General features: G+C 46.6%; 1 protein-coding gene across 1 annotated transcript in view; it reads right to left on the bottom strand.

The window, feature by feature from the left end:
* The window catches only part of abcc10 (ATP binding cassette subfamily C member 10), a 127,017-nt gene that overhangs the window by 49,606 nt on the left and 54,140 nt on the right, over nt 1–23,271 (bottom strand). The window contains exons 8-12 of the mRNA XM_033020518.1: nt 20,294–20,465; nt 14,326–14,424; nt 12,260–12,449; nt 9,929–10,006; nt 6,301–6,501 (exon numbers count right to left, since the gene is read on the bottom strand). Of these exons, the coding sequence (XP_032876409.1) occupies nt 6,301–6,501; nt 9,929–10,006; nt 12,260–12,449; nt 14,326–14,424; nt 20,294–20,465 (740 nt within the window). The remainder of the gene's footprint in view (nt 1–6,300; nt 6,502–9,928; nt 10,007–12,259; nt 12,450–14,325; nt 14,425–20,293; nt 20,466–23,271) is intronic.

Raw genomic sequence — 23,271 nt, 5'->3', positions numbered from 1 at the left:
GGGGGTGTGGAGGGGAGGGGGTTTAGGGGAGGGAGGGGAGAGAGAGAGGAGGAGAGGAGAGGGGGGAGAGGAGAGGGGGGGGAAGAGGAGGGGGGGAAGAGGAGGGGGGGAAGAGGGGGGGGGGAAAGGGGGGGGGAAAGGGAGGGGGGAGGAGGAGGAGGGGGGAGAAGAGGAGGGGGGGAGAAGAGGGGGAGAAGAGGAGGGGGAGAAGAGGAGGGGGAGAAGAGGAGGGGGGGAGGAGGGGGGGAGGAGGGGGGGGAGGAGGAGGAGGGGGGGAGGAGGAGGAGGGGGGGAGGAGGAGGAGGAGGGGGGGGGAGGAGGAGGAGGAGGGGAGAGGGGAGGGGGGGAAGAGGAGAGGGGGGGAGAGGAGGGGGGAAGAGGAGGGGGGGGGAGGGAGGGGGGGGGGGGAAGGGAAGGGGGGGAAGGGAAGGGGGGGGAAGAGGAGGGGGGGGAAGAGGAGGGGGGGGAAGAGGGGGGGGGGGGAAGAGGAGGGGGGGGAAGAGGAGGGGGGGGGGAAGAGGAGGGGGGGGAGAAGAGGAGGGGGGGGAGAAGAGGAGGGGGGAGAGGAGGGAGGGGGGGAGAAGAGGAGGGGGGAGAAGAGGAGGGGGGGGAGAGGAGGGGGGGGGGGGAGGAGGAGGGGGGGAGGAGGAGGAGGAGGGGGGGGAGGAGGAGGAGGAGGGGAGAGGGGAGGGGGGGAAGAGGAGAGGGGGGGAGAGGAGGGGGAGCAGGGAGGGGGAGGGAGGGTGGAGGGAAGAGGGTACGGGGTGTGGAGGGGAGGGGGTTTTAGGGGAGGGAGGGTGGGGGAGGGGATGGAGGGGAGAGAGAGAGAGGAGGAGAGGAGAGGGGGGAGAGGAGAGGGGGGGGAAGAGGAGGGGGGGGAAGAGGAGGGGGGGGGAGAGGGGGGGGGAAAGAGGAGGGGGGGAGAAGAGGAGGGGGGAGAGAAGAGTAGGGGGGAGAAGAGGAGGGGGGGAGAAGAGGAGGGGGGAGAAGAGGAGGGGGGAGAAAAGGAGGGGGGGGAGAAGAGGAGGGGGGGAGAAGAGGAGGGGGAGAAGAGGAGGGGGAGAAGACGGGGGGGAGGCGGAGGGGCGGGGGAGGAGGAGGAGGGGGGAGGAGGAGGAGGAAGGGGGGGAGGAGGAGGAGGAGGGGAGAGGGGGAGGGGGGGAAAGAGGAGAGGGGGGGGAGAGGAGGGGGGGAAGAGGGAGGGGGGGAGAGGAGGGGAGAAGAGGAGGGGGGGAAGAGGAGGGGGGGGAAGAGGAGGGGGGGAGAAGAGGAGGGGGGGAGAAGAGGAGGGGGGCGAAGAGGAGGGGGGGAGAAGAGGAGGGGGGGGAGAAGAGGAGGGGGGGAGAAGAGGGGGGGGAGAAGAGGAGGGGGGGAGAAGGGGGGGAGAAGGGGGGGGGGGGGGGAGGAGGAGGGGGGGAGAAAGAAGAGGAGGGGGGAGAAAGAGGAGGGGGGGAGAAGAGGGGGGGGACAAAAGAGAGAGGAGGGGGAGAAGAGGAGGCTGGGAGAAGAGGAGGGGGGAAGAGAGGAGGGGGGGGGGAGAGGAGGGGGGGAAGAGGAGGGGGGGGAAGAGAGAGGGGGGGAAGAGGAGGGGGGAAAGGAGGGGGAAGAGGAGGGGCGAAGAGGAGGGGGGGAAGAAGGGGGAAAGAGGAGGGGGGGAGAGGAGGGGGGGGGGGAGAGGAGGAGGGGGGGGAGGAGAGGAGGAGGGGGGGGGAGGAGGGAGGAGGGGGGAGGGGGGAGAAGAGGAGAGGAGAGGGGGGGGAGAGGGAGGGGGGGAGAGGGGGAAGAGGAGAGGGGGGAAGAGGAGAGGGGGGGGAAGAGGAGAGGGGGGGGAAGAGGAGAGGGGGGGAAGAGAGAGGGGGAGAGGGGGGGAAGGAGGAGAGGGGGAGGAGAGAGGAGGGGAGGAGAGGAGAGGGGAGGGGAGGGAGAGGAGAGGGGAGGGGGAGGAGAGGAGAGGAGAGGAGGAGAGGGGAGAAGAGAGGGGGGAGAAGAGAGGGGGGAGAAGAGAGGGGGGGAGAAGAGAGGGGGGGAGAAGAGAGGGGGGGAGAAGAGAGGGGGGAGAGAGGAGAGGGGGGGAAGAGAGGAGAGGGGGGAGAGAGGAGAGAGGGGGAGAGAGGAGAGGGGGGGAGAGGAGAGAGGGGGCAGAGGAGAGGGGGGTCAGAGGAGGGGGTGGGGAAGAGAGGAGATGAGGAGAGGGGGGGAGAGGAGGGGGGTGAGGAGAGGTGGGTGATGAGAGGGGGGTAGGAGAGGGGTGAAGAGGAGAGGGGGAGAGGAGAGGGGGGAAAGAGGGGGGGAAAGAGGGGGGAGAGGAGGGGGGGGAGAGAGGAGAGGGGGAGAGAGGAGAGGGGGGAGAGAGGAGAGGGGGGAGAGAGGAGAGGGGGGGGGAGAGGAGAGGGGGGAGAGAGGAGAGGGGGGGGAGAGGAGAGGGGGGGAGAGGAGAGGGGGGGAGAGGAGAGGGGGGGAAGAGGAGAGATGGGGGGAGAGAGGAGAGGGGGAGAGGAGGAGAGGGGGGAGAGGAGGAGAGGGGGGAGAGGAGGAGAGGGGGGGAGAGAGGAGAGGGGGGGAGAGAGGAGGGGGGGGTGAGAGGGGAGAGGAGAGGGGGGGGGGAGAGAGGGGGGGAAAGAGAGAGAGAACCCAAACCCCCCAAACAACCATTTGCAGGCAGTGTTTTTTTCCTTCAAACTAACCATAACCATATTTTCATTTTCAAACCAAATTAAGGGTACTTACTCACAGCTGTGTAGACATTTGTTCAGTCATTCAGAGCTCAGACCTCCATGTTGTAGAGACTGATTGGGGCACACCATTTCCTGGTTTTATAGTCCCTCCCCCATCCCACCAGCAGGAGCAGCAGAGAGAATGGGGAATTTTGTAAAAACATTAATATCTCTGTCATATTTCATCGACGGGAAAAATCCTCGGCACACATGCGGCGGAGGGGGGCTCTGAGCGAGGTGGCCAAAAATGACGGCCGTAGGTGGCGGCATTCTCTCGGAAATCGCAGCACAGATTGCCAAAAGCGGTCAAGAACAGAGTTTTAGTAATATAGATAGATAGATAGAATATATTCACAGGAAGAGGTAAAGGCAGATGCAATGACAACATTTAAAAGGCATTTGGACAGTACTTGTAGAATATTTAAAATAGCCTAATGCGGGCAAATGGGATTTTTAGCACTGATTGTCATTTTGTTTGGCATGGATGAGGTGCGCCGAAAAGGCCTATTTCGCTGCTGTATAATCTATGATTCTAGATCTGCAAGTGCTGAATTTTTCAAAGTAAAACAGGAAGAGTTCAGGAACAATATATTTGTGCAGAGTGAAGGGCAAGGCTGGCAAGATGAGGGAACATTAGTTGGCAAGGATTGTTAAAGGTCTGGTCAGGAAAAAGAAAGGGCAATATCAGGTGTCAGCTGCTGGGCCTAGCAAGTCCCTTGTGTATATGTAGCAGTCACTTAAGGAGGTTAGGAAGACAAAATGAGGCCATATCATATCACTGATAGACAAGGCAAAGGAGAATCTTAAAAGATTCTTTAAGTATATTAAGAACAAAAAGTTACAGGGCGCAACTCTGAGCAAAAGGACCTAGGGTAGCACAGTGACGCAACGGTAGCGTGCTGCCTTAGAGCACCAGAGACCCGGGTTCCATCCTTGACTTCAGGGATGACAGTGGAACAACAATGGCAGATATTTCTGGGAATAATACAGAAGGTGCAGGATCAGTTAATTCCAAAGAGGAAGAAAGATTCCAACGGGAGTAAGGGGTGACCGTGGCTGACAAGGGAAGTCAGGGACAGTATAAAAATAAAAAAGAAGAAGTACAACATAGCAAAGATGAGCGGGAAGCCACAGGATTGGATAACGTTTAAAGAGCAACAGAAGATAACTAAAAAGGCAATACGGGGAGAAAAGATGAGGTACGTAGGTGAGCTAGCCAAGAATATAAAGCAGGATAGTAAAATATTCTTTAGGTATGTGAAGAGGAAAACATTAGTTAAGACCAAAGTTGGACCCTTGAAGACCGAAAAGGGTGAATTTATTATGGGGAACAAGGAAATGGCAGATGAGTTGAACGGGTACTTTGGATCAGTCTTCACTAAGGAATCCACAAACAATCTTCCTGATGTACTAGTGGCCAGAGGATCTGGGGTGACGGAGGAACTGAAGGAAATCCACATTAGGCAGGAAATGGTGTTGGGTAAGCTGATGGGACTGAAGGCTGATAAATCCCCAGGGCCGGATGATCTGCATCCCAGGGAACTTAAGGAAGTGGACGCATTGGCGATTATTTTCCAATGTTCTATGGATTCAGGATCAGTTCCTGTGGATTGGAGGGTAGCTAATGTTATCCCACTTTAACAATCACAATCACACAATCTGTGCGAGGACCGCACTAACAACGTCAATCCTCATGGCCACCTCTTTAAAAAACCTCAGTTAAATCCATGAGATATGATTTCCCATGAACAAAGCCATGCTGACTCCTCTTAATCAGTCCTTGCCTTTTCAAATGCAAATAAATCCTGTACCTCACGATCCCTTCCAGTAACATTCCCACCACTGATATAAAGTTCACTGTCATATAGTTTCCTGGCTTATCCCTGCCTGCCGTTCTTAAATAAAGACACAACATCCAGTTTTCTGGTACTTCATCTGCACCTGACAAAATGCTCTGCCAAGGTTCCAGATATCTCCAACTTCCTACAATAACATAATAGCTTCCTATAATAACGTAATCTATAATACACCTGGTTGGGCCCCAGTGATATATCCACCTTTTGGCATTTCAAGATCATCAGTAGGTCCTTTTTCGCAATGTTGATATGCTGAAGAATATCACTGTATCTTCTCTGATTTCCCTAGCTCCCAAGCTTCCATGTCTTCTCCATGGCAAATACAGATGAGAAATATTCACCTTGCCTGTTTCTTGTTGCTCCGTAATTAAGATCACGCACTGATCTTTGAGGGAACCTACTCTTTCCCTTATTTTCCTTTTGCTCTTAATATACTTAAAGAATCCTTTAGGATTCTCCTTTACCTTGTCCGTCGGTGCTATCACATGGCCTCATTTTGTACTCCTAACTTACTTGTGACTGCTACATTCCTTATACTCCTCAATGTGATCCCAGTGACCTATGCCTGACATAAGCCTCTTTCTTTTTCCTGACCAGACCCTTAATAATCCTCACCAACTAATGTTCCCTCATCTTGTCAGTCTTGCCCTTCATTCTACATTAATATGTTGTCCTTGAACTCTTTGTTTCAATTTGAAAAGCCAAGCACTTGTCAGATATCCATTTACTGCAACCAGCCTATACCAATGAACATTTGAGAGTTCCTGCCTTAATTTCATTGAAATTAGCCTTCCTCCAATTTAGGACATCAACTTGAGGACCAGTTCTGTTCTTTCCCATGATGACCTTGAACCTTATGAAAGAGCTAATAGTCAAATCTAATAGTCAAATCTAAAATGGAGTCGTTCTTCTACAAAAGCATTGACTAGTAGAACGGGTCGGTGCCAAGTCTGAATGACTTTGTAAATTATATGAAACACAATATGGAGGACAGGTTGTCTTTTCAATAAAGACATTAAGATGGCAACCTGCAATAATAACATGTGCTTCTTCAAGGCCACAAAGAAGCTAAGATTGAAAAAAATAGCTGACGCTCCAGAGATAAGCAATAACTTGTCATTGGATGAGCTCGATTTGGACCCAGCTTTCCCATATTGTGAAAGGTTACAGAAACTTTCAGTCATGCCATATTCAGACTTGGTAGGAGTGTTTTACGGATAAGAAATATTTATAATTGTGCTAACTCGCCTTTGTTCTGTGAGTGGGAGCCCGAGAAGCACTGAGCAACGTTTGTGCTCATTGTAGATCGCCACTTCCGTCTGACGAATCAATTAAAGATTGCCATGGTCCACCTTCAATGTTTGTTGCTATCTGCTTTTTAAGAAACAAACTTTCACACTTATGGTCACTGTTCCAAAGCACTCCCTGCTGTCACCTTAACCACATTCCCAGCCTCATTTCACAAGAGAAGGAAAGAATAATGTGCAGGACTGAAGGAAAAGTGGTGCAGAATGGGACATTGGGATCCACCTCTGAGCACCTGGCCAAGAGTTGACCAGCCAAATATCTTCCTTTAATTTTACCATTCAACAGCTCATGTAGGAATCAAATGAAAAGGTTCTCGAAACACACTAGAGGGATGTGGGCAGGCTATTCTAGAAATTGCACATTCAAACATCACCTTCCTCTCTTTTACACTCTCTCAGAGCTGACATTGTCAAATATCTTACCTTGCATTAGGAATATAGACAAGAGCACCAAGAATGCCAGCAATTTGCCAATCGACATCCAGTATGTTCGGTACACTTGTAGGGATACTGTTCCAACCTTCTTCTCTTCGTTCTGCTCATTCTTGGCCTCCAGTATGACCTCCATTATTTCATCAGGCTCTTTCTTTTCCTCCTCCACCACCTCAATCTGTTCTTCCTTTGCTGAATTTGAAAACAGACCATCAGACAGACATATGTAGTAGGAGTGAGCAGCATAAAGAATTAGGAATTGCTTGTGACATCTAATATTGACTTTCAGTGACTTGGTGCATGGATGCCAACATGCTTCTGAACACTAAACTACCTAATTTCTTGCCAGTTGAAAAATATGCTGGTTACACAATAGACTGCAGATGCTGGAATCCTGAGCAAAAAACAAAGTGCTGGAGCAACTTAGTAGGCCAGGCAGCATCTGTGGAGGGAAACGGACAGGCACAATTTCAGGTCCTTTCTTCAGACTGATGGAGTAGTGGGGAGAAAGCTGGAAGAGAGACAATGACGAGGGGGGGGGGGGGGGAATAACCTGATAAAAATACTCTGCTTCTTTGCTTTGGAAATACAATCATTATCTTATTTTATATCTAATTTTGAATAATCTGTACTTCTTAAATTTCCCCTGGAATCTGCTCTCCCCACAGTCCCAACAACTCCACCCCAATATTCCACCACTCTGCTGCACACCAGGATTCACCTATACACTAAAGGCAATTAACAGAAGCCAACCTGAATGATTTTGGGATGTGGAAGGAAACCAAAGCACCCAGAGAAACGTCACTCATTACAGGGAAAACATGCAAACTCCAAACAGACAGCACAGGATGTCAGACGCTGGAACAGTAGGCAATAGTTTGACTGGCCATGCCAATGTGCTATTTGTAATTTACTCATTAAACACTAGGAAGGCAAATGAATTATAAACTTGTCTACATTTCACCTAAATACTCCTCTATGATCACCAGCTCCAGCTGAACCAAATTGTTCACATCACTATTAACCTGTAAATCAAATTCCAAACCCAGATCCTCCCCATCACACCCAATCTACCACTAGCTGTCCCAGTGTTGCTAACTCAATTGATCATTATAATCCTCATTTATTCCCGTCACTTTCAGGCAACTATTCAATTGCTCTCTGCGCTGGCCTCCCCTGAAGCATCAAAGAAGCAGAAAATGCACATCTCATGTCCATCCTCCAAAATTCTACCACATCCCAAACTTTGCTGGGCAAATCTTACCCTGCACTAACTTCCTCACCTAGCAGCTCTGAGCACTAACTTACATTACTGCTGGCATGCCAATCTTCCTTCACTTTCCTAACATAATGGATCAGAATAATAGAAACATAGAAACATAGAAAATAGGTGCAGTAGTAGGCTATTCGGCCCTTCGAGCCTGCACCGCCATTCAATATGATCATGGCTGATCATCCAACTCAGTATCCTGTACCTGCCTTCTCTCCATACCCCCTGATCCCATTTGCCACAAGGGTCACATCTAACTACCTCTTAAATATAGCCAATGAACTGGCCTCAACTACCTTCTGTGGCAGAGAATTCCAGAGATTCACCACTCTCTCTGTGAAAAATGTTTTTCTCATCTCGGTCCTAAAAGACTTTCCCCTTATCCTTAAACTGTGACCCTTTGTTCTGGACTTCCCCAACATCGGGAACAATCTTCCTGCATCTAGCCTGTACAACCCATTAAGAATTTTGTAAGTTTCAATAAGATCCCCCCTCAATCTTCTAAATTCTAGCGAGTACAAGCCGAGTCTATCCAGTCTTTCTTCATATGAAAGTCCTGACATCCCAGGAATCAGTCTGGTGAACCTTCTCTGTACTCCCTCTATGGTAAGAATGTCTTTCCTCAGATTAAGAGACCAAAATTGTACACAATACTCCAGGTGTGGTCTCACCAAGACCCTGTACAACTGCAGTAGAACCTCCCTGCTCCTGTACTCAAATCCATTTGCTATGAATGCTAACATACCATTCGCTTTCTTCACTGCCTGCTTCACCTGCATGCCTACTTTCAATGACTGGTGTACCATGACCCCCAGGTCTTGTTGCATCTCCATTTTTCCTAATCGGCCACCATTCAGATAAGTCTACTTTCCTGTTCTTGCCACCAATAACCTCACATTTATCCACATTATACTGCATCTGTCATGCATTTGCCCACTCACCCAACCTATCCAAGCCACCTTTCAGCCTCCTAGCATCCTCCTCACAGCTAACACCGCCCCCCAGCTTCCTGTCATCCGCAAACTTGGAGATGTTGCATTCAATTCTCTCGTCCAAATCATTAATATATATTGTAAATAGCTGGGGTCCCAGCACTGAGCCTTGCGGTACCCCACTAGTCACTGCCTGCCATTCTGAAAAGGACCCGTTTACTCCTACTCTTCGCTTCCTGTCTGCCAGCCAGTTCTCTATCCACTTCAATACTGAACCCCCAATACCTTGTGCTTTAAGTTTGCATACTAATCTCTTATGTGGGACCTGGTCGAAAGCCTTTTGAAAGTCCAGATATAACACATCCACTGGTTCTTCCATATCCACTCTACTAGTTACATCCTCAAAAAATTCTATAAGATTCGTCAGACATGATTTACCTTTCATAAATCCATGCTGACGTTGTCCAATGATTTCACCACTTTCCAAATGTGCTGCTATCCCATCTTTAATAACTTTAATAATGCAGCAGATAGTATAAAATTAGCACCAATCGCATCTAATCCCATCATAGTACAAATTAAACTAAATGAAAAGGGTGGTATGGTGGTGCAGCGGTAGAGTTGCTGCCTTACAGCGCCAGAGACCCAGGTTCGATCCTGAGTTTGTACGTTCTCCCCGTACAGACTCTGTACAGACAGCACCGTCGTCAGGATTGAATATATATATTTACAAACAATTGTGGTCTTTCACATCTGTCCGTGTTGAGCTCATGGAACAGTAACTTGATGCTGTAGGTCAACACGAAGTTCTGATCAAATCAAGTGCATCACGCCTTAAAATGCGGCACTCCACTCTGAAGGGTGGCAGGAAAGTGATAACTTGTCATTCCTGCACCACTCTCCAAGTGGGCGCATTGATTTCATGAGTGAAATACAAACTTCCCCCAACTCTCCCAATTGTAATACCTATGAAACTAGTGAACCAAGCAGACTAGCCCATAGAACTTAGTGTACCGTTAAGGCATGGTGCATCATGACTCTTATTGCACAATTAAATCACAGAACGAGACTAATTATCAAAAGAAACATTTTCAAATGCCACCATGGCAGGCTTTGAACTTAAATATCTCTGGAATAAAAAGCTAATATTAGAGACGGTGACTCTGAAATGAGAACAATCCACCTAGCTCACAAATGTTCAACAGGAAAGGGACTCTGGTTTAGTGACCCAATCTGCCCTTTGTGCAACTCAGCCCACAGCCATATGATTTGACTTAGCTGCCCTTACATGAAATGAGCGAGAACGCTTTTCTGAGATGTTAACTTTGTTTCTCTTTTCACAGATGCTGCCTGATGTGCTGAGTGCTTCAAGCATTCACCAGTTTAGTTTGCCCTCTTTTGTTTGAAACTCACTTACCTGCAGCTTTCTTTTTTGAATTCTTCCTTTTTGTTTTGTGATCGTCTTCTGCCTTTTTCAGGACTTCATCAGGGGTACCTGTATGTTCAAAGAGGAAACAAGATCATCAATGGAAACTGAGCAAGGGAACCTATATTTCTATTCGATTCTGAGCCACCAGCAGGAAGTAGGAGACTGTTGTTTGTCCTGATCTTTTCAGATGGGCAGGATAGGTCAGTGTCTGGTCAGTCATCACATTTTTAAAATTAGATAATGCTTAACAAGTTGACTGGGATATTACGGAATCAAAGAAGTTCATTCCTTAGGACATTAGTTCTTACCATCCTGTGCTCTGTGGTAGAGGACTGTGCATCAGACTGGAATTAGTCCCCGGGAGGTGAGAAAATGGGCATCTTGGCCAGGCCCAGGAGCAAACCGACAAGTGGATCCCACCCCCCGATTGACCCTCCCCACTCCCTATCTTGTGTCCAAACACCAGGACCGTGGGACTAAAATGCAACCAGAACTTGAGGAGTAACCCCTTCAGATATTCGTACAGGGGCAGCAAGCTCACACAATCCATATACACGTGGAACACGGTCTCTATCTCGCTGCAGAAAATACACGAGGCCAGCGAGCCCATGTGCAACACTCTCCACACCCCGCTCCCTCTCTCCCTCTCTCTCCATGGCAGCTTTGGCCAGGCCCTCTCATAGATGAACTGAGGCCCAAGCCAATTTCAATTTTAGACGCCCCTAAACCAAGATCCCTTTGAAGCAGACAGGCACGATGCTCATGGCAAATGGCACTCGTTGCCCCCCCTCTCAACCTCTCCTTCAGCTGCGGTTACCGTTGGCAACGTCCCATTGTGATGTCATTGTGGCAGTCGGCAGCTTGAGAACCAATTGTAAGTGGCATTGTGACATCATCAATTGAAGCAGCTGGAAAGAGGCTCTCTGTGAGAAGCGGTTTTGGCTTTTTTTTTAAACTTTAATAGCGAATAACTTTTGAAATAGAGCATAAAATCTGAAGTGAGGCTAATTCTTCAGAAGGCTAATGAAATTTGGCATATCTCCAAAGATTCTTACCAAGTTCCACAGATTCACCATAGAATGCATCCTATTTGGATGCATCACAGCTTGGTATAGCATCCAATCTACCAAGACCACCAAAAATGGCAGAAAGTTCTGGTCACAGCAAGGTCATTCTGTCTTCTCCCCTCTCCAGTTGGACAGAAGATACAGAGGCTTGGGATCATGAAGCACAAGTTGGAAAAAGATTCTTCCCCGCTGTATGAGACTCTTGAACTGACCTATCTTAAGCTAAGGTGTTGTACGATCTTCCAACATACCTCATTGTGGTTCTTGCACTATTCTTTGATCTGCACTTCTTCAGTTGTTGTAACACTATATTCTTTACTCTGTTTATTTTCTCTTTTGCCCTACCTGATGTAGTCAATAATGGTATGATTAACCTGGATAGCATACAAAACAGAGGTTTGCATTGTATGGTAATACAATTGATAATGGTAAACCAATATAATTTCATAGTATTACCATGAAATGAGTTTTACAGCATGGAAACAGGCCCATCGGTCCTGCATTTGGCCATATCCCTCTTAACCTATCCTATCCATGTACCTGTCTAAATGTTTCTTAAATGTTGCAATAGTCCCTGCCACAATTACCTACCATCCATTGCGTGAAAAAGTTACCCCTCTGGTTACTATGAAATATTTCCCCCCTCACCTGGTTTTCGATTCCCCTACTCTGGGAAAGAGATACTGAGAGTCTACCCGATCTATTCCTCTCATGATTGTGTATACCTCTATAAAATCACCCCTCATTCTCTTGCCCTTCAAGGAATAGAATCCTAGCCTGCTCAACCACTCCCTACAGCTCAGACCGTCGAGACCTGGCAACATCTTCGTACAGTTACTGTGAATTACTAACTTGCAATTTGTGAGAGTGGGCTATAGCACTGCTACGAAAGGAGTTTTTGATAACCATATAACCATATAACAGGTTCTTCACATGGCAGCATAACAAACTTCATTCTGCTCCATCAGCATTATCAAACAGTCTGAAAGGGCTCGACAGTTTGCTGCTTGGGGTGAGCTCTTACTGTTGACACATTAAACAACCTCAGTCTAGTTGTGAAGGGCACATACCTGGGCTTTGTTTCCTCCAATTTCTTCAACTATTTGTCCACTGAATACATTGTGTCACAGCTTCCTCAATGACGAATGCTCACTTTTCATTTGTCAGTGTGAATGGATCAAGGTAAAAGATTAAAGTGTTTGGGTTGGGCACTGCGAGTCCTCCCTGCAAAACCATATATGTACTGGCTTACCTATTTTTATTATCTTCCCATTTTCCATCATAACTATCATGTCAGCTTCATCCAAAAATTCTGTTCGGTGTGTGCATAGGATAACAGTCTTATCTTTCAAAATTCCCAGGATACAATCCTTCATGAGGTGATTAGCTACATCTGCATCCACGGCAGCTAGTGGGTCATCGAGAAGGTACACATCTTTGTCCTAGAGGAGATGAAGTATATTTTGAAATTGAAGGAAAATTATTAGCATAGTTCTGCTGAAGTGAGGTAATGAACAGGATATTGAGCAAGGTCTCAAACTAGCACAGCTGGGTTAGTCTTCTTTGGAGAGGAAGTGGCTGAGGGGATCCTATCTGGAGTGCACAGATACAGTAGCCAATAGAAATATTTTCTTCATATCAGAGGGGTCTAAAACTAGAGTTTCATGGTTAAGAGGTTTAGAAGCAGTCTGTGGTGAATTTATTGTTACCCAGAGGTGGTTTAAATCTGGAACATACTTCATAAGTAGGTGGTGGCTGCAATATCCAAGTTTGCTAGACACAATAAATGGCACTGCAAATGGAAGAATTAAATAACAGAGATAAACTAAAAAAATGGGTAAAACTGGGAAATGGAAGATCATCCAAATTGCATCTTTATTTTATTAATGGTGGAATGCTAGAAGTACTTGAGTTCCAAGGAGACTGTGTACCTATGAAGAGAGATCAGTAAAATATCATGGTTAGGTGCAGGAATTCATCAAAAAAGGCTCATGACATGTTTGGCTTTTGTATCTAGAGGACTGGAGTACAAGGGCATAGAGGTTTTGTTACAGCGATAAAAAGTTCTGGATAGAACAGCCTGGAGGCAGAGAGAGTTACACCTTTGGAAGAATGCACACTCAAACATATGAACATAGGGGAAGGGATAATTGTTTCGACCCTTTGAGTCAATTGCATCATTCAACAAAACCATGGTTCACCTGAGTGGAAACTCAATTCCACATTCCCATCTAACTCTGGTAACATTCTACCCTCATGCTTATCAAGAATCTAGATCTGTCTTTAAAATATTCAAAGTTTGTGCTTCTGTCATTCTTTGAGGAAGAGAGTTTCACACTAAGAACTTTCTGGAAAAAAAAAATCACCTCATCTCTGTCTTGGATGGGCAATCCGTTATTCTAGATCCTCCCATCAGCCTTGGCATACCTTCCATATCTACCTTGTCCACAATATATTGAATTGAGGGAGCACAGGGGGGGGGGGGGAGAAAGCAAAATCATATTTTCAGGAATTTATAAAATTAGAAAGTTTTTTTGATGGCAGACGTCTATTCCTACTTCATCTCAGATATGTGTATAGTGAAGTGTAAAGTCTTCCCTTCACCAAATAGTTATGGGACTGGGTTTGGCCTCCTCTCTCTCAATTCCTCACAGATCTGCAAATGGGGTCCTCACTCCTCTCAATGCTGTGTTAGTGAAAATGCATAATCCCAGATCTAATCTTTTACAGAATTCCAATGAACAGTAAATGGAAGGGTGATCTAGTATATAGAGGTTGTTAATGGGATGTCAGGACTGTTTTATGAAGAAAGACTGGATAGACTTGGTTTATACTCTCTAGAATTTAGGAGATTGAGAGGGGATCTTATAGAAACTTACAAAATTCTTAAGGGGTTGGACAGGCTAGATGCAGGAAGATTGCTCCCGATGTTGGGGAAGTCCAGGACAAGGGGTCACAGCTTAAGGATAAGGGGGAAATCCTTTAAAACCGAGATGAGAAGAACTTTTCACAGAGAGTGGTGAATCTCTGGAACTCCCTGCCACAGAGGGTAGTCGAGGCCAGTTCATTGGCTATATTTAAGAGGGAGTTAGATGTGGCCCTTGTGGCTAAAGGGATCAGAGGGTATGGAAAGAAAGCAGGTACGGGATACTGAGTTGGATGATCAGCCATGATCATATTGAATGGCGGTGCAGGCTCTAAGGGCCGAATGGCCTACTCCTGCACCTAATTTCTATGTTTCTATGTTAATGGTGTGGAGTCCCACATCTCTCTTTCTTTGACTATGAATCCTTGAAATCAAAGGAATAACCAAATTACCATGTAAACAGCTCTGGCCAGGGCAATACGGGCTTTCTGACCACCACTGAGAGTCACTCCATTTTCACCGACACTCGTCTGGTCACCATCTGGCAGGACCTGCATCCAAATAAAAGACAAAATTTGAAGTTTCCTGGCATTCTGGATCAAGCAACCTGCATTTGAGAATCAAACCAGGTGTGTTCAGACTACAGGATTGGGCCATAAAGCCCAGGATGAATCACAATTCTCCTCTGTCGACTCCATCTATACTTCAGGCTGCCTCGGGAAAGCAATCAAGACACTTTGTGTCTCTTTTGTAAACCAGCATCTGCAGTTTCTTGTTTCTACATGGGGCAACTCAAAGTTCCCCATTGTCTGCCACTTATTTCTCCATCCCAACCCAATCTGACCTATTTGATTATAGTCGCCTGCATTGTAATTACTATGCCCAAACTTAGCTTCATGAACAAGTATAGATAGTTGGCATGGACATGGTGGCCCAAAGGAATTGTTCAACTTTACAACTTTGTAACTCTATAACATTTCAGCTTAAAGGTGAACATGGTGCAGCTATCAAAGCCTACTATTAAATTCTCAATTTACAGCTACCTTGCTTTCTTTGTCTGTAACATTGTTGGTGATTTCTGCTGTATTGCTTTTCTTTTTCAATTAGCACAGCTAATTGCCAAACTGAGTGTAGCAAAAACCACCACAACGGCCTTTCACCTGAACAACAAGGAAGCTCAATGCCAGCTAACCCTATAACCCATTTCCTACATACCTCGGGGTGAAACTAGATCAGCAGCTGACCGACAAGCAACCCCTTGAAGCTCTCCGTGCTAAAGTCTCGGTGCAGAATAACCTCCTACGTTGCTTGGCTGGATCGTCATGGGGCGCCAGGACATCTGCTCTCTGAACCAGTGCTCTTGCACTCGTGTACAGCGCTGCTGAGTACGCCGCCCCAGCATGGTGCCGCAGCGCTCGTACTAGCAAGCTAGACGCCATCCACAACGACACCATGAGGATCATCACCGCCTGCCTACGCCCTACTCAGACGGATCTTCTGCCGGTGCTCGCAGGCAGGGCCGGCCTTAAACCAATTTGACCGATTGCCCCCAATTGGGCCCCGCGCCTAATGGGGGCCCCGCACTAATGTTCCGTATTTCGTACGGAAATACGAATTCTCTTTGTTAAATAAAGATTTTTTTTTTAATTCGCCATCCGGTTTTTTTTTTTAAACGAACATGTATAACAACCGCTGCACGGCCATCAGACACAAACGATTTGTTAACTAGTACTGTTACTGAAGTAGTTAACAAGTTGTTATACAATGTCATCAATCTGCATCCATCCACATTCCTCAGTAAATGTTATTGTGTTTTGAATGAGTATTAATGACGCCGTGTTCCTTTGAATAAAATTCACGCGGCGTCAATAATACTTGTTTAAAACACAATTACATTTACTGAGGAATGTAGATCGATGACACATTGAGAATTTCTTTAAACTCACCATCATGAGTGAGGGCCCCGGACCGTGAGAAGGGGCTTCTTCTTGGTGTGCAGGTTAGTCATTCACCTACCGACCCACGTTGTGTCTCTCTGTGTTTTGCTCTTTCAATCCCTCCTTCTCTCTCTCTCCCACTCCCCATATCGTTTCTCTCTAGCTCTCCCACTCCCTCTCTATCACCCTGTCGCCTCAGCATTCCCGGAATTATTGACGTTTAGCGGTAGACAAAAATGCTGGAGAAACCCAGCGGGTGAGGCAGCCGCCTTGCCCGCTGAGTTCCTCCAGCACTCTGTGTTTTTTGTTTGGCTCTGAAGTTGAAAGTGGCTCAGCGGGACGGGCAGCGGCTCTGGGGAGAGGGTTGCGTTTCTGGTCGAGACCCTTCTTCAGACAATCACAAGTACTCTCACCGACGAGAGTTCAGAGTCTGAAGAAGGGTCTTCTCTCCAGAGTCGCTGCGCTGCCTGTCCTGCTGAGTTACTCCAGCTTTATGTCTATCTTCAATTTCAGAGAAATACAATTTCTCACGGGGGGCTTATAACGTCTCTAAACCCCCCTGGGACCCTCTGAACACCTCTAAACCCCCTCTATTCACCCCTATTTCCCTCTATAACACATCTGAAGACTTCTAAACCCATCTGAAGCCCTCTAAACATCTCTAAACCGTTTAAACCCCTCTAAACTAGGAGGCTGCACGGTGACTTGGATAGGCTGGGTGAGTGGGCAAATGCATGGCAGATGCAGTATAATGTGGATAAATGTGAGGTTACCCACTTTGGTGGCAAAAACAGGAAAGTAGACTATTATCTGAATGGTGGCCGATTAGGAAAAGGGGAGATGCAACGAGACCTGCGTGTCATGGTACACCAGTCATTGAAAGTAGGCACGCAGGTGCAGCAGGCCGTGAAGAAAGCGAATGGTATGTTAACATTCATAGCAAAAGGATTTGAGTATAGGAGCAGGGAGGTTCTACTGCAGTTGTACCAGGTCTTGGTGAGACCACACCTGGAGTATTGCGTACAGTTTTGGGCTCCTAATCTGAGGAAGGACATTCTTGCCATAGAGGGAGTACAGAGAAGGTTCACCAGACTGATTCCTGGGATGTCAGGACTTTCATATGAAGAAAGACTGGATAGACTCGGCTTGTACTCGCTAAAGTTTAGAAGATTGAGGGGGGATCTTATAGAAACGCACAAAATTCTTAAGGAGTTGGACAGGCTAGATGCAGGAAGATTGTTCCCGATGTTGGGGAAGTCCAGAACAAGGGGTCACAGTTTAAGGATAAAGGGGAAATCTTTTAGGACTGAGATGAGAAAAACATTTTTTACACAGAGAGTGTTGAATCTCTGGAATTCTCTGCCACATAATGTAGTTGAGGCCAGTTCGTTGGCTATATTTAAGAGGGAGTTAGATGTGGCCCTTGTGGCCAAAGGGATCAGGGGGTATGGAGAGAAAGCAGGTACAGGATACTGAGTTGGATGATCAGCCATGATCATATTGAATGGCGGTGCAGGCTCGAAGGGCCGAATGGCCTACTCCTGCACCTTGTTTCTATGTTTCTATGACTGCGTCCAACTGATGTCTGGTTCGTTGATCGGTTTGCTAGATATGAACTGTTTTGGGAGAGAAAAATGCTCACGGCAGACCAAACGTGTTAAACAGAAATTGGTCAGATATTGAGCTTTACACAGTGAGAAATCATGTGAAATAATCACTGAATTTAATTTTAATAATAATAATAATATCTTTTATTGTCATTGCACGTCAGTGCAACGAGATTTATTATGCAGCTTCCAACCGATGAAAAAGACAAGTAAAATAAATAAACTGTGTGTCCTGACCATCCGAGGGAGACAGTCCAGGGGGGGTGGGGGGCACTCAGCAGGGCCGGTTCAGAGCCGCTATAGCTCATGGAATAAAGCTGTTTCTGAGTCTGGAGGTACGGGCGTAGAAGGCCTTGTAACGTCTGCCGGAGGGAAGTAGTTCAAACAGTCCGTTACAGAGGTGTGAGGAGTCTTTATGGATGCTGACGGCCTTCCTGAGGCACCGTGTGTGGTAGATGCCCTCCAAGGCTGGTAGCTTGAATGTACCTGCATGTTATACTGTTTAGTTTGGAGATACAACCAGATAGTCCACTGAGTTTGAACCGGCCAGCAATTTTGCTAACCCTTGCTGTCCCCTCCCCTTCCTTAACCCTCTAGCTGTCTCCTCCCACCCTCCCATCCGCCCGCCCTCGGGCTCCTCCTCCTCCCCCCCTTTTCCTTCTTCTTCCCCCCCCCCACCCCCCATCAGTCTGAAGAAGGGTTTCGGCCCGAAACGTCGCCTATTTCCTTCGCTCCATAGATGCTGCTGCACCCGCTGAGTTTCCCCAGCAATTTTGTGTACCTTCGATATTCCAGCATCTGCAGTTCCCTTTTGAGCGATTTTTGTTTTCCTATTTGATAATTTTATTTGGCGGCCAATCAATCGCTGTCTCTAAGGGGGTTGCATCCAATCACCAACCAGCTTGACTTAAAATTCCCGTCCAATCAACAAACAGGTCTCCTCCCGTCCAATCAGCCGCTGTCTCCAAGGGCATTGTGTCCAATCACATAATGCAGTTTTATGGTAATTAGCAGCTACGGTAAAGGTTGGAAGCCAGCGGAGCTACTGACAGGCAAACGGGAGGGAGCAGAAGAGATTCACACAGTGTAGAATCCATAGCACCTAGTGTACAATTTCATAATATATACTAAATAACTGGGCTGACACACCTTGGCTGGGAACCTGGGCTCCACCAAAATTGTTCCCAATTGGGCCCCGCACATCCTAAAGCCGGCCCTGCTCGCAGGTATCGCATCCGCCAAGCTTTGCAGAACTTAACTCATACGCTAGTGTGCAAGGCCACATCGGATACCAGACATCCTCTGCACCACCTCACCCAAGACTCACAGCAACTGGGACCTCAACGCCTGTTACCTCTTCGTCCCTTCTCCTGTCACACACCGACCCTCTGTGGCTCAGGTTTCAACACACTAGGAGCATGGAGACCAGCTGGGAACAGACTTCGCGACCTCAATTCACTGTTGCAACGAACACCACAGCCCCACCCGGCTCAGATTTGCCCCGCAAAGAGTGAGTCGCCCTGAACCGGCTCCGTATAGGGGTCGGCCGGTTCAACGCTAGCATGCATTGCTGGGGGCTGCATTCATCAGCAGCCTGCGTGTGTGGAGCATACCAGCAAACAGCGCTGCACATCATTTCCTCTGCCCCCCTGGTGGAGGGGTAGACCACACGGCCCTCAACAACAGCACATTGAACTGGCTACAGTGCCTGGAGGGCGTTACATAACATCTACTGCTTCAAACGTAAGAAGCGCAGCCTGACAGCTATCCATGTCCCCCAGTCCTGTATTTCTCAATAATTTAAGGTTTTTGTTTGTATTCGCACTTTCAAACTCCCCGCTTGCCACAGCTTTAGTTAATTTATTTCTCTTTCTTATAGCTTTCAATAACCCAGATGACATCTACAACCTATTTCCCGATAACAATAGACCTATCCAAACACAGATATTCCTTTTGTGCAATCTAATCCTCTTGACGACTTAAAACTAACATGTTTTTTTCTCTTTCCCAGTTCTGACGTAGTGTCTTTGACCTGAAACATTAATGCCCCTGTCCCACTTAGGCAAATTTTTAGGCGACTAGGCTGTCGCCACATGGTCGCAGGGTGTCGCCTGTATGGTCGTGAGTAGTCTCCTCAGTCACTCAAAGCATTGTAGCATTTTTCTGGTCGCCGCTGAATTTGAAATGTTCAAAACGTTTTGGCGACAGTTGTCTTGATGACAATGAGCGTAGCCTGACCCAGGTGCTGTCGTAGGTTGTCGCCAGGATGATGTAGGTTGTCGTCGGTGTTGACTTCGGTGAATTCCATTGACGACTATCTACGTCAACCGGCGACAGGTACTGGCGACTGAATTGTCTTACTTTGTCGTAGCTTGTCGGTGGTCATAGGTGGATGTCCTAATGGGTCGTAGGTTGTCGGTAGCTTGCCGTCGACTAGATGGTAGGTTGTTGTAGACATTGTCGTAGACATTGTCGTAGGGGGGTGCAGTCGCTGGTTTTTCGGTGACCTGCTACACTATTACAGTCGCCGAAAAAATAGCCTATGTGGGACAGGCCCATAACTCTGTTTCTCTCCCCACAGATGCATCCTGCCCTGCTGCGTGTTTCCAGTAATTTCTGTGTTAATTACATTATATTCACCCTGTTGCTACTCCATGGTCACTGATTATACAGACACATTAATTTGAGTCATGACAGCAGGTAGGCAAATAAGGGAAATGAGTGGAAGTAAGTGAGATTGATGAGAGCGATACAACATATTGCAGGGAATGCCTGAATGAGTCATGTGCAATATATGAGAGATCAGCCTGGATCATTAGATTTTGAATAACTATTTGCACTAAGTACAATGGACAGATCAATAATAGATTCCATACTTCAAGATCCTCTGAGAGTGCACATGTCTCGATCACTTCCTGGTAACGCTTGTCATCAAATGGATGGCCAAAAAGTATGTTTTCACGGATTGTAGCAAACTGAATCCAGCACTCCTGAGCAGCTAGGCCGAAGCCTTCCTCCAGTGTTGAGATGTACACCTCCCCGTCAAGCCTGTAAGGAATCAGAAACATAAAACCATGGGATTAGCCATAAACCAGTTTATTCACTCTGGTGATTGTGGTTTATCTGTGACCTAACTCCATATTCATGCCCTTCTGCTATATCTGTTTTGTTTTCCTTATTTAAGGTTGATTATTCTTGCTTTGGAGATGTTGCACTGATTCCAAGGATGAGGAAAGATTGAGCAGAATAATCGCTGTTGTTTGTTTGGGATGTCAGTGCTGTCCATTTCCAATTCCCCTTGAGCTGATTGTACTGAGCCACTGCTGTCTTGGGATAAGCCCATGCTCTCCGAGGATATTTAAGGAGGCTGAGTGAGTATATGCTGTGAGGATGTTTCCCTGAGAGGGAGAATCTACACAATGGAGAACAACCAGGATACAGACCTGACTGTTAAAAATAGTTAAGCATGTAGATAGCATCTGTGAAAAAACAAATAAAGTTTTTTGTTTGGCCAATCTCTCACCACAGAACTTTGTAACACCCAATCCGTCCACCATAAGTTCCTCTTAGTTACTCTTAATTTCTTGAGAAGTCTGATGAAATCATCATCCCTCAACCTTTTAAAATTTTAATAGGAACAGCTTAGCTTGGGCAACTTGCCCTGGACATTTAAACCCCAACTTCAGGTAGATCTACAGTGTAGACACAAAGAACTGCAGATGTTCGAATCTTGAGCTAAATACAAAGTGTTGCCTGACTCACTGAGTTGTTTCAGCACTTTATATTTTATATCTACAATGTGCTTTTTCCAAGATTAAATTATCCCAATATTGCCTTGCTAAGAAGTGGCCTATAGGAATCTTCAGTACTCTGGATATGATCCCATCATAGATCCATCATAGATTTTCATGACTGCATCATAACCCTCTCTGTTAAGCACTTAATCAGGGCAGAGACTACCATTTCACTCAATTTTGGGGGCACTTTCTGCGACTGATAGATTTTAACACTATTATGAAAAGAAGAAAACAAATCCATCCCTGCATCAACTCTCCCTGGAACACGTCAATCCAACTTAAACCGAATATATCAGTAAAGATGTCTTCAAGCCTATGGCAACAATTAGTTTCATGGCACTTCAGAGGGCAGCTGAATTATTAGCCATAATGGCCGTGGAGAAAATTAACTGGGTGCAGATTCCTTGCAGGGATAGGGAAGGATTATTACACACTTTGCAATGGCTTTAGAGGTAATGTTTGTTGAATAACCTGATAATAGCTCCTTTGGTGATATACACATGAGTCCAGGCTGCCTGAAACTTCACTCCAGTGAAAGTCAGCATCTACTGGAAGGGGAAGTGTAGAAAATGATTAAAACAAATGAACATTTTTGTAAAGTTTAACCTCAGAACATCCATAACAGCAACAATGCCCCTCTGTCCAGTTTTGCAACTTAAAAGGAGTTAGTAGATAAGGGGTTTACTGTGATAAGGTCTTTACTGTGAAACATTTTGGGAAGGATTCACATTATAAAATGATTGGTTCTCTTTTCACGGTCTTTGAGCACCTGGAAAGGTAAATGTGCAGAAATGCTCTGCTCCTACAACTGCAATCTCTGCTACGGAAAGACTGCACTACTAAAAGCAAAGGGGTTTATTAGCTTCCCCACCGCCCCAAAATTTAGAACTCATATTTTGTCCAACAAGGAATATATTAATCTGTAATGGAGTAACCCCAACAAAATATTTACTAAACACAGAACTATTGCTCATCCTGTTTGTGACATAGGATGAGGCTCTTTGACCTATTGGGTCTATGCTGGCTCCCAGAGCAATCCTACACACCCAATTGCCCCATTTATTTATCTGTAGCATTTGTATCGCACGTGCCCATCAACACCATCCCGATTCACCTACCACCAACCTACATATGTCAATTTAGAGACACCGATTAAATTAACAACCTGGATATCTTTGGAATGTGCAAGGAAATCAGGACTGAACTCTGTTTGTTAGAGCTGTAAGAAAGTTACACATGCTGAATTACGGTGCCACGCTGTTCTACTTGAAGGTTATCCATCTATTACAAAAAACAAATTGCTGGAGGAACTCAGTGGGTCAAGCCGCATCTGTGGAGGCAAAGGAGCGGTCAATGTTTTGGATTATGTTTTGGTTTCTCTCTCCACAAACACTGCTGGATATGTTGGGCTCTTCTTGTAATCTCCATTTGGATTTTTAGCTTCAGGTTTCAGCAACAGTTTTGACCTGCATTTTATTAATATAATAAGTCCTTTTGTTTATTTTCTTCTTTCTGACTCCCTTCACTAATCTATCATCCACAAAATTTAGATCACTGCAATCTCATCAACTTCACTCATTCCTCTGTACCTATCCCCTATTCTAGACGAAGGAGCTAATGTTTCACTCCAGGAAGCAAAGTTGAGTATACTCTCCAAACAGCATAATTGGTGCCCAAGTGGAGATGGTCGAGAGCTCCAAGTTTCGAGGTGAAACTATGACCAGCAATTTGTCCTGGATCAACTATATTAAAATGACAGCCAAGATAGCACCAATACTTCCTCAGAAGAAAGAAGTAGTTTGGTATGTCTCCAACGACTCTTACCAACTTATGCAGATGTGCCATAAAAAGCATCACAGCTTAGCTTGACACCAGCTCTGCCCAAAAAATTGTGGATATAGCAAAATCCATCACACAGACCAGTCTCCCCACCATTGACTCCATCTACCCGAGGAAAGCAGCCAATAAATTGTCCTTTTTATAACCCAGTCATTCCTTTTTCGCTCGTTTCCCTTCGGGCAGAAGACACAAAAACCTGACGGCAAGTACCAGCACAT

The sequence above is a fragment of the Amblyraja radiata genome, chromosome 5, assembly GCF_010909765.2.
Source record: "Amblyraja radiata isolate CabotCenter1 chromosome 5, sAmbRad1.1.pri, whole genome shotgun sequence".
NCBI lineage: Eukaryota > Metazoa > Chordata > Chondrichthyes > Rajiformes > Rajidae > Amblyraja > Amblyraja radiata.
The sequence above is the reverse complement of the archived record's forward strand: the minus strand, read 5'-3'. Positions and strand labels throughout refer to the sequence as shown.